General features: G+C 33.5%; 2 protein-coding genes across 3 annotated transcripts in view; one reads left to right on the plus strand and one right to left on the minus strand.

Moving 5' to 3' along the window:
* LOC139982377 (tyrosine-protein kinase CSK-like) overlaps positions 1 to 12064 on the plus strand; it is a 244925-nt gene that overhangs the window by 88644 nt on the left and 144217 nt on the right. The gene's annotated exons all lie outside the window — the stretch shown is intronic.
* LOC139983386 (uncharacterized) lies at positions 206 to 7794 on the minus strand. 2 transcript variants are annotated; one of them, XM_071996910.1, is made up of 11 exons: positions 7598 to 7794; positions 6825 to 7145; positions 5869 to 6501; positions 5203 to 5310; positions 4819 to 4859; positions 4645 to 4666; positions 4190 to 4239; positions 3814 to 3865; positions 2141 to 2169; positions 1900 to 1957; positions 206 to 1317 (listed from the first exon to the last, which is right to left on the minus strand). In XM_071996910.1, the coding sequence occupies exons 1-11, from the start codon at positions 7662 to 7664 to the stop codon at positions 290 to 292; spliced, it is 2409 nt and encodes an 802-aa protein (XP_071853011.1). In that variant the 5' UTR covers positions 7665 to 7794; the 3' UTR covers positions 206 to 289. The 2 variants fall into 2 exon arrangements, with proteins under 2 accessions (XP_071853011.1, XP_071853009.1); XM_071996908.1 differs by having other exon boundaries at positions 206 to 1332; positions 7598 to 7793.

Raw genomic sequence — 12064 nt, forward strand, 5'->3', positions numbered from 1 at the left:
GTTGATTAAGATGTCCGCACACAAAGCGGGAAGGCCCGTGTTCGAATCCTATTGTTTTACTGTTCCTGATTTTCCAACTTTGCAACAAATATATATATATATATATATATATATATATATATATATATATATACATATATATATATATATACATATATATATATATATACACATATATATATATATATATATAGCTGAGTATATATATATATATATATATATATATATATATATATATATATATATATATATATAGCTGAGTTAAGCATTTTTTGAAGTTCATCTTTTTTTAAAAGTCCATCTTGTTACGAGATGTGATTTCAAGAATCGAAACGCGTTTGTTTCCTGCATCCACAATCATCAGATACTGCTCATCCCAGCGTTCTATGAAATGCAGTCCTCTGGCAAAGCTTAATCCTTCACTTTTTCGACCAACCGACAAAACATCTTCAGCAATGCTATCAATGTGATGTCCGAGTGGCATTGATTTCCAAAAGTTTTTGAAAGTCTGGTTCGGAGGAGGACTTTCTAGATATTTCTGTAATTGAAAACCTTGTGCATTATACTTTATAATACATTCCATTTGAGAGCGATATCCTGGTGCCCGTAGAGCCACATATATGTTGTTTTCTTGGTCAACAGATATACCCCTACAGTGCATAGGTGTTCCATCAAGGTTAGTACTAAAGCTATCAACCAATTTCTCGGTATCGATGTCAAATGTTTTCATTTTCTTGTTACCATTATCCGAAACGAGCAGCTCGTTTCGATAATTGCATTTAATGTACCATGGATCGGATAATTCCCTGGAACCAAAATCCTTTACATATGTCCCGTCCAGTTTAAATACTGATATTCCAGCATTTTCCACATTTCTACCATTAAGAACTAACAAGAAGCCCTTTCCTGCACAAACAGTTATGCCACCCGGCTCTGCAAGATGATCGTTGCCAAATTCGTTCAATCGGTTTAAATTGTTGTCAAATGTTACAATACATTTACTCTCTTTATCAGTAACATAAAGCTTCCCTTCATACGCAGCTCCTGCAAAGGGTTTGAAGCCCTCTTTCTGGTACTTTTTGACTAATTTGCCCTCCCAAGTATAAGACTTGATCGCGTTATCCATCAGAATCATAATATCTGACCCTAATGTAAGTACATCGTGTGGCTGATCGATGTCTTTTATTTCATCTGCAATATCATTTGGTCTAACATCTTGGAAGCCAGCTTCATTACTCGCTTCAAATGGATATTGTTCTCCGTTTGTTATGGAACTGGTTTCCTCAAACCCGTCTTTCGTTTCTTCATCCAGGATGCCTGTTGTTGCAAAATCTAATATTAAAATTCAACCATGGAAATACTCTCAATATTATATATCATGATTACTAAGTCTGACAGAAATTACATCAGACTAAATGTGCCAGGTTTTCTGCCTGATAATTAAAGATTTATAGTTGCCTCGTTATAAACAATTGAAGTGAGAAAAAAAGTTTCAAACGACGTTTAGTTATATAAAATAGTCTTTGTTTGTTCTCATGATTCATACGGTATGCTTACTAAATATCGCAGTGTTAAACTTTCGCAATGGTTACATTTTCGGAACCCAGTGTTATTTCTTGTTAACATGGATTTTCAACGTACATTTACTTATTAGTGTTCAAGTATTATCTACCACAACTTGTACACAATGAATATTTCTGGATTGTGTAAAGGGATCATTATTACTTGATCATTACAACATACCATTCCAGACGTACCTAGTTTGAAATATAACTTATTGGATGAGACATTTTTTTTTATTGTTCTCAAAACGAGATACATCCACTATGTGTTGCTGTATGCTGTGGTTCGAATAATATCGCTGCCAATAATTCGAATATGAAAAATAGTTATATATACCTGAAGAGGACGCCTTCTCACCATCAGTGGTCGTTTTACCAAAAGTTGACATGGTATGCTATAAGTAATAAAGTGTTTACATTAATGATTAATGTTACATGTGTTCCAGTTATCTGAGTTACCTGATAGATAGTCATTACTTTTTTATAGTCAATAAAAAATGTTATCATCCTAACATAATGGGAAGAAATTATTTCTTAAAGTTACATTCGACTGGTATATTTTATGAAGATGTACTCACGATTTCATTTGTCTCATGTGGTGGGTCAGCTGTTAGAATAAAACAAAATACTTATGAGGTGTTATCTCTTGATTCGTTACCATTAAGATAGTAATTTTAAATGGGAAAACCGTGTATTGCTCTTGGATGAAAAATCCACCTTACTATGACCCAGTCGGGTATCGAACCGTAACCTCCCAAATACTAAGCATCATTGCTTAAAATCTACTCGGTCACAGCACCGGTATAATGTTATATGATTCTGCATCAGTTTGTTCTCAATTTATATCACAACAATAATCAGTTATTGCATATAAGTGTTGAATTATTCATAAGGTAACATACATAACGTTTAACATTATCATGTTATGCATCGTGACAATTCACTGGTTGTATGTTCAGTGCTTGTCATATTCCTTGTGCATAGGTAAAATACAGACGACCTATGTTATAGTTGCATGAACTGTCGAAACTATCCAAACCTATCGACAATAATTAATTACCATATAGCTACTACTTTTTGTTAATGTTTTCTACACACCTTGCTGATCACTGCACGCTGTACACGTAAGTCAACACTTTTGTTATATAAATATTGATATAATCCATGTTCTCTCTGATAACTACAATAACAATCTCGTAGGTTTCAGGAAGGTTGACCTCTTTTACATATGTCAATTACCTAGTGTAGGTGAACACATATGATGTCACGTCAGAGCTATTATGGATGTTAGGAAATGATCGGAGAGATGACGTCGAAAACTCGAACTCGGTGTGTGATTGACACTGACCTGGTTTTGTTTTTTCTTTGCCTTTTTATCGATTTTCTTTTGGGTAGGTCAAGGTTTTCTAATTAGTTTCTAAATTCAGGTTAAACCAAATGAGTCATATCCAACCATTTCAAGATCGTAATCGTTTTTATTTCTTCCAGAGAGTTATTTGAGTTCTTCCTACGCTTAACAATTCCCATTCACACTCTCATGCATACATCCTTGGAAAAATGCACAATGCACCGAAAGAAAATGAAGCTTGTATATGCAAATAAATAGTAATACAACACCTCTCTCCAACTGAACTCTATAAAATTGTGTATTCCTCATTAAATCTCCTCATTTTGCAAGCAAAAAGAGAACAATTCAGAGAAGAAGATGTTTTTCTACCGAGTTCATTCTACTGAACAATTAAATGTTTTTTTTAATTTTTTTTTATCATTGACCGCACTACATAACATATGTACAGCAATACAACCGGCACGCATTACGGAAACAAGTTGTACAGTGCACTATATTAAAGAAACTGGAGGTGAACATTACAGAGTTCCACAAATATGACAGCGGGGCAAATGACTTCTAAATAAACTTTTTTCTCTGCCGTGGATTATGTTTTATAGGTTATTAACATTTCAAATTTGAAGGTATGAGAGTTAATGAATAATCATTGTTTAAATTAAATAAATAACATATCCTTGTGTATTATTTTTCATTGGTTTGTTATGAAAGTAATTCCGTACTAATTATGTTATTAGTGGTATGTGTTTATATTTACTATTATCAATAAGACAATCCGGAAGGATCATGTTGCTAGGAAGTGGCAGGTGGGTACTCCTACCTTAAGATACTCTAATTGTCAACTACATTACACCAAAACAACTCTTTTGAAAAGGGAACTCTTATTAAGGAAAAGAACGTTCTTACTTCCAATGTCCAGATTCACGGTAGATTGTGAGACTTCGTCTGTCATTGCAAGCTAAAGGCAAAAGTAATATTAAAACCGTCATTAGTTTAACCAGGTCAAATATTCGCTACAGAGTGATCACATATGATACCAACCTCTCTCAGTAACTAAAAATAAGATCATTTCATGTACAGACGATAGTTTCTTTTTCTATTTTTGAACCACGATCTAAATCAAATATAGAATGTCCCTGTCTCTCAAGAGAGGCACTGTTTCAGATAGTTGATTTATACGTGCGTGTATCACTTCATTCCTAACCACTCGTGTAGAAGATGCTACTTGAGTAACATTGAACGTAAAAGCTGTTAAAATATTTTGGAAAATGGTAATCCTTACCGCTCCACCTTTATTCCACGTTTCTTTTGCATTGTTGAAAATGTTCTCCGCTATTTAAGTCAGAAACAAATAAATAACAAAAAAAAAAAACATCACATGCTGTCATATTCAGCATTTCGTTTTAATGTGATAACTTAATTACTATCGTTATAACAAAGTAAGAAGTAAAGAAAGGAACAACGCCACACCAATTTAGTCATGGTAAGTAGATATTTGTAAATGCTTGAAAAGAAAGCCCAAACCAGTAACATTAATGAACACCTTTAGATAAATAAATACACAGAAATTTATTAATACGTTGTTACCTTCACATGCATAATGTCCTATGGAAGATCATGACGATATCATTATGGTATAAACGACGACATTTATTCTCGAAACGACACTATTTAAAGATTTGTATTATTGTACTGAAGACATTATTTACAAATAAAGAACCGGTTTAGTTTACAAACCTTCTTCCATGTTTCTAGTTCTCTAAAGAGAAAACAAAGTAGAAAAAATAAACAACTTTACTATTGCCTGACATATTATGATCATAACAAAATTATTAATTAAAATATAAAAAAAATATTTGTGTCCTATAGCAAACAGAATCATTACAAAATATCTAACGTGATATGTCTTACCTGTAGTTTATCGCTGTAACCTTTTGTTTTTTGTCTTCGATCTAACATTGGAAAATTAAATGCATTTTTAATTGTACTCAGGGCAGGGAAGTAAAGGCAGGGCAGGGCAAGGAAGTAAAGTAAAAGAAAAACGTGATTGTAACACTGCAGAGATGAAGTACCGGAACATTGCTGATTTATTGAAGTGACAAGCTTGCTTTAATAAGTCATTTGAAAGGTCTTTTAAATAATGCAAGAAACAAATTTGATTTAAAAATGCTGTTACATCTTTTACTGTCGGCAATTAATGTGAATAAGTAGGAGTAAGCTTGTCGAGGGACTGAAATTTATATAAATTGTAGAAATGAGCAGTTACTATACATACTTTACTTTACATATACTTACGCCTAATATAGAAGACGAGTGACAAAATCAGCATCCCGCTAAAAATAACTATGCATATTATTATCCACATTTTAACTGTTGATGAGTCTTTTCCTTCATGAGGCGGCACTGTTAATAAATCACATGATAACAAACATTAAGCTGTAACATATTATAGAAAAGTTTTTTAACCTCTTTTAAATCAGTTCTTATAATCTGTCTTTTTTATTACCATTGTCGATTTGATGGTTTATTATGTTGCATTTGTACATTTCAGATCAGGGACCATGATTCTGATTTCTTTATATATTTTCATACATGTTCGTGTTCAAATTAATTATTTGAAAATCTAAGCTCTTCTTGTTGGTTCAGTTAAATACTTTAAATACTACCACGATGACTTCACTATAAAGAAATCAGATTACATTTCAAAACGTTCGGTGATGTGACCAACTTTTCATCAGGATCTCTATTAACAGGATGTGAAGGTGTTTTGCTTGATCAACATGTGGATCGGTGTCTCTTTCAACATGACATGATTTGCTTCAAAGTGAATTCTCGTAGTGTGAGTGGCATATTCGTGTGATCAGACATTGCAATGCGATGGGAGAGGACGTCTTAAAGTGTTTTAAACTTACCGACGACTACATTCAGTTTAGTCAACTTATAGCTTGTTGCGGTACTTACCATCAACATTTAATGTCACTCCATTGTAGTTGTAATGTTCAAAGGGTCCATAGAAGCACGCGTATTCACCTCCGTGATGTACTTTAAGTGTAGCAATTACTAAAGAACCACTAGAGGAGAGTGTATAGTCTTCCATAGTTACGATTGACAAGTTATTCATTCTGTAAGCTATTGTTTCATATTCCATATCCCTCTTCCTTTTCCACAAGAGAACCGATTGTTCTGAATTGGTACATTCTAAGGCAATCTGCGTATTTTCATGACCACTTTCAGTGTTATTGAAGACCAAAGAGTACTGCGGCTGAGATATTTCCAATAGTACTGTGGCTGTTCCATTAACAATAGAAGGCGCTTGATTGAATGATTTACATATCAACATTTTAAAGAAGTTGTTGCCAGAAAACGTCACACTCGTTAGAGCAAAACTAGAGAAAGTGAAGTTTACTGAAGTGTCAGAATATGATGACTTCAACAGAGTCTCGTCAAACTGAGTCTTTTCAAACCATTGTACAGTACTCACTGGTCTTGCACCTTCCACAGAACATGATATCGACGTGTCCTTGCTTACAGAAGCTAAACAGTTCGGTTTGCCGTGGCACACGTCAATATTGGGATCTTCTTGTAAAGGTTTCACTATTGGTAGAGTGGAAAACACTTTAAGGATATCATAAGCTAATAACTGTTAAGGTGACGTAAGTATAATACAATATACTCAAGCTGATATTGATAAATAACACAAATATAACTTATTAATTACACAGTCAGGAATATGGCATGAACAAAGTATTAATATTAATGCATACTTTGTTGGAAATAATGACTTGTAAACTTTATTGACCTCAAACAGAATAGACACGGAAAATGGAGATATTGTCGTCTTAAAAACGTAAAACATGTGAATAACAGCCATATTTGATATGTACTTAGCTAGCAGTATACTATATATCAATACTTACCATAAACAATAACAGATACAATGAATTTTTCGCTTTCGTTTTGATCTTTGTTGATAACCAATACTTCATATTCGTGTTCATGCTCAACTGTTACCAGCTTGATCTGTAGTAATCCATCACTAGTGATGTTAACTTTTCCCGATCGATAACCAAGACCATCTCGATTACCACCTTGATAAGATACAATTGCTTCATTAGTTGCTGTGTCACTTTTGTCATACCAATATATACCATAGTACTCATCAGGAAGAGTACAGTCTATAACCTGGTCTTCTAAACCTCTCTCTAAATACTGCGGGGACGTACAACCATACTGATTTCCTGTGTGAAAAACAAGGAGAATTGTTAAAATTAATGTCGAATTAGTTATTTTCACTTCCGTCGAACAGCTTGAGAACAGTGGCATCTACACGTAGTTTAGCAAAGATCAAGCACTGAATGCTTTTAGCTTATAATGATCGTCGATCCTGAATTGAAAGGCCAAAATAAAAGAAGCAATACACAAGGAAATTTGAAGTAATATTATCCTGACATATTTGAGACATATTATATAACATACTGTTAGAAACTTGGCGGTTTTCCCGGGCATTATTTCACTCAGTTGTATGGTTGTGGTTTCCACAAGGATATCTAAAACTCACAAATGTACTCTATAACATATAATTAATTTCATCAGTGAGTGGTGATTGATCTCTTCCCCTACCTCAGTTTTTTTTCTTATGTTGTCTCAAACTGACTACAAAATCGTAGTTGGAAAAAAAACTGACACTTACCTGACGTAAAAGATGCTGAATGACCAAGAGTAAGTAGAAGCAATAATAATATTACTATGTCTGCCATTTTAGTAGAATTATCGCTACGAATTTAGGCGATCCGTACTTGAGAACGATGACCTTGAAAAAGAAGTTCTTACAGCACTAAATGTAGTTACAACGTTCCAGCAAGTATTACCTATATAGTTACAATGATAATGCAATATAGCATACCTTCTTCACAACTATTATTTAGGCCTACAATATGTATCAAAAATAAAGTGTTGGTTTATTGTGGTACTTTGAACTTTCAGTCTAAGGTGTTTGCTTTTGGCTGTCACATCTCGCTGATTGATATTCACCATCGATCAAAGTCTATGTTTACCAGCTGATACTTTCGGTTTGGTTAAAGTACATTCTTACTCTATGAGCCTGTAGCGTCGGTACCATGACGGACTGTAACTTAGGTACCAGGGCCGCCTGTAGCGTCGGTAACAGGACGATACGTTCAAACCGTTGAAAAGCAAAACATTAGGAAAACGAAATTCTAAACAGGAAACCAATAAGCAATGAGCCCCTTTGAAAAAGCCCTAAACGAAAATAAAAACCTTCTTAGTTACTAAAAGCTGTTTTCAAATCGTGAAGGAAAAATGGAGGATTAGGTTACTTACAAACTTTAATATTCATCTTGTAAGTAGAACTTTGAAAGAGAGTAGAAATTTGAAGAGGAATTCAATAACCTTAGGGATACTGCCTACAGTTTTCTGTTGAAATATAAAGTATTTGGCATGAAAAATAAAACGTTGTTTGAATTTGTCATTTTGGACACATTATTTAGGCCTAAGTTTTTGGGGCCAAATATTGTTAGGACCATGTCGATCCACATTAGGGAGGGCTTAATTTTAGGAGCAAATGTATGTTTGAACAACTTTATTGGGCGAAATATCTTTTTTGCATCATATAGGTAATTTTTTTCTCTCATAATATTACACTATGCAGAAATTGAAGAAACATAACATCTCTGTTTAAATAAATATTATTTAAACGCACGGAAATGACTCTTCCTCTCTTTGAATGAAAATGAATGTAGAGTTAATTTGCGAACTTTAAGTGATTGAAATAAATAAGAAGCCTAAGTAAAACAAACGGTACCACCTCCTTGAATTCACGTTGTAAGGTAAATACGTCCTTTAACCTAGTCGGTGTATTCACAGGAATCATTGCTCAAATGTCCTCAAATAAATAATGTTCCCTCCATAAATAACACCAGGTCAGCCTTTCTAGTAGTAACGTTGTATTCAAATATACTGATCTATTTCAAATTGACATTATATCGGGATATTTGCATTAAAAGTGTTTAAATCATAGTTCTCAGATCAGTCATATATATGACAATGGAATGCGTGTTTTAACATCTAATCCATATTGAAACAGTTACACCGGTAAAACATAATATTGTGTAGTTATGTAATACAAAAATATGTGAATTTACACGAATAATTGCTTTTAATGATAAAAACACGTTTTAGCAATACCTATTGAATCAGCAACATCAACAGGGCGTCCATATTTTCGTTTTCATAAAGCTGTCAAAGCCATTTAATCGTTATATGGAAGTAAATAGCTTGCCTTTCTATTTCATAAAAGGAATTCATATACAACATGTTTCAATATATCATCAAATCATTCAATACATACATAAGACTAAAACATAGTTCAACATCAATTATTGAATGGTCTTCTAAAATTCACGCATGTTCACGATCCTTTTTTTTCAGTTAATACGTTTCTTTAGAAACACCAACCATCTTAAAGATCATAACAATCACTGAACTTGTTTTGGAAAATGTTTTCGAACAGGAGGAGTTGGCCTATTACGATCGTATGTATTGGAATAAAAATTGTAGAATAAATCATGCATAATTGAAAATTGCAATTATAATACTTGGTAATCTTCGAGTGAACTTGGTTATTTCTCTCGAAACTATGGACGTTTTTGATTCCATGTTGACTTAACATCCATTTCTAGTATTGTTTCACGTTATGTGCTGCCCATTAAGAGGAGGCATATTACATAAAAAATATCTCAAGCAGGTTCACGATAAGGTAATATTCATCAAGAAGCAATATTTTATGCCTTACCACTTGTGTTCGGCGGCGCCATTTATTTTAACATGCAACTGCAAACAGAGATCAAGATCAATAAAACCATCATAACCAAGAGGGCAGTGGCTATGACTATACACCGGATTGTATGCCCGCCTGTAACGAAGAGAATATAGACAATTGTAACAAAAACTAATATAACCATTCAATATAAACACATCGTATGAGCAATTTTGTCATCTAAATCCAATTTGAAATGGAAACATCCAATGGGCATTATTATGATATTTTAACATTTTAATTCGCAGTGTTTTTATTTCAAAACAGAACAATATCACAAGTACAAGTATTAGCGACCAATACGTCATTGGCATGTCTAACAATAGCAACAACTTCTCACCAAACAAAACAATATTGACTATATACTGCTTCGACTACCAAACATACACCGCTCTCAGTGTTGATGTACTATATCTCTTTAATATTAAACCTCCGAAAGCGTTAAACACGACTTGCAAAATGCATGGTGTAATTATTGCAGGGAATATAAGTCGGTTAATATTTTCAACTATAAACATACTATCCCTTTAAGATAACATGCATAAGAGCATGTGAAACAATACTTATGATAAGATATATGCTTTTAAGAAGCAAGAGGATATTAAATCAGTGTAGACATGAGTGCGACTTCAAAAGTAAGTATAAACGAAGTTATGACTTCACGTCAATGATAACAATAGTCCACAATTTACTACTTATAGAACCATTCAGTTTAGAAAACTGTAATGCATCTCACCCTGGTTACATGAGAGGGCGCTCTCACATAATAATATATCCCTCACCTGAATACACTGTCCACATTGAAACTACCCTTTAAACTTTTCTTTAAATCACCCATTTAAGTCAAAGGTATCCATCTTTACTTCCAAAAATCTCATAAATTAGAACGACGATTAATCTCCAATAAAAGATAGTAAAATGTGCCCAATTAAATTCCTTAGTATTTGTACTGTTTGTTGCGCTTCCTTCAAAGGCCTCAAAATAGTGATATCGTCATTAAATTATGCCATTGCGATGTTAAAAAAAGAATATGAACTTTAGTAAGAGTTCCGGAATGATAGCTACCACATATTCTCTACTTCTATACCTTTACAACATCTGATCTTCAGATTCGCAAAGTTGAACAAATATTCAAACAATGTTGCGTGCCTCTCAATATCGTTATAAAATACGGAGGGGCAAACTAACAGTGGTTTAAGTCAACATGTGCCATCCAAAAACAAAATGACTCACTGTTCTGTGTATACAGTGATAAGGTAGCAGAAAATTGCATACCTTTATGGATTATTTGCTTAGGTAGTAGCACTCAGCAGCCACTCCACTTAGGATACATACCTCATACAACGTCATGCTACAGCTGGTTATAGACTCGGTCTAGGATACCAACGTAGCGCCAATTTGACCCTAAGGCTAACAACACTATTAGTACTTCGTGCATTGAAACTGATTTTTTGTCCGTAGTTAAACATATGGATATGGAAATACCTCAAGATGTTTGTTGACGTTTTATTATTCTCTGGTTTACTTTGGAAAAGTGCTACATATTTCATCGCACAATTTTCAGCTTTTTTTATTACCTTATGAACGGCATTTACAACCCTAGCAATATTCAGAGAATATATTGTTGCAATTTATGCTTGGAGGACAAACACAGTAAAAACATGTCAACCGTCTAAATATGTTTTTATTAATAATACGATTTAATGTATAAAAAGTGTATAACATGCGTGACCGCAAAGTTCATCCTTGTTAGTAAAAACTATGTGAATATTTACAAACAAGATCTCAACTAAGCTAAAATTCATTATGTAATTCATATTGTATATTATCATTAACTTAACGGTATTAAAACCAACCTATTACGTCAAAACATAATAAGAGCATTAATTTACAAGATCCAAATAATAAGCAGGTTACTTTATTAAGATTCATGTACCACAAGTGCTTTATAATAAACTTATTTCATGCGGATTGTGTACATGCAGGCTAATAGTAAATAAATGTTATAAGTAGATTAGCAGTAAATTCCATACAGGTAGCGGCTTAACGTCATCAAATACATTTGACCGATTGCTTTCATCCCAAAGAATCGTTTGGCTCCTCCTCTGTCAGATCAAAATGAAAACAGTTACATATTTGATGAATGCGCCCTTTCCTGATTCGCACTTTGAATTCGTTGTCTAAAGACAACAGCTTCTTTCTTAATTTCCTTCGATTTGCTGAAGTGTTTATCGAACTTTCAAATAGATTGCTGATTTACTGTATGTTTCCTTACACGTCTATTTGTGTATAACATGACATGATGTAAAAGTTTAACCTTAA

The sequence above is a fragment of the Apostichopus japonicus genome, chromosome 16, assembly GCF_037975245.1.
Source record: "Apostichopus japonicus isolate 1M-3 chromosome 16, ASM3797524v1, whole genome shotgun sequence".
Lineage (NCBI taxonomy): Eukaryota > Metazoa > Echinodermata > Holothuroidea > Aspidochirotida > Stichopodidae > Apostichopus > Apostichopus japonicus.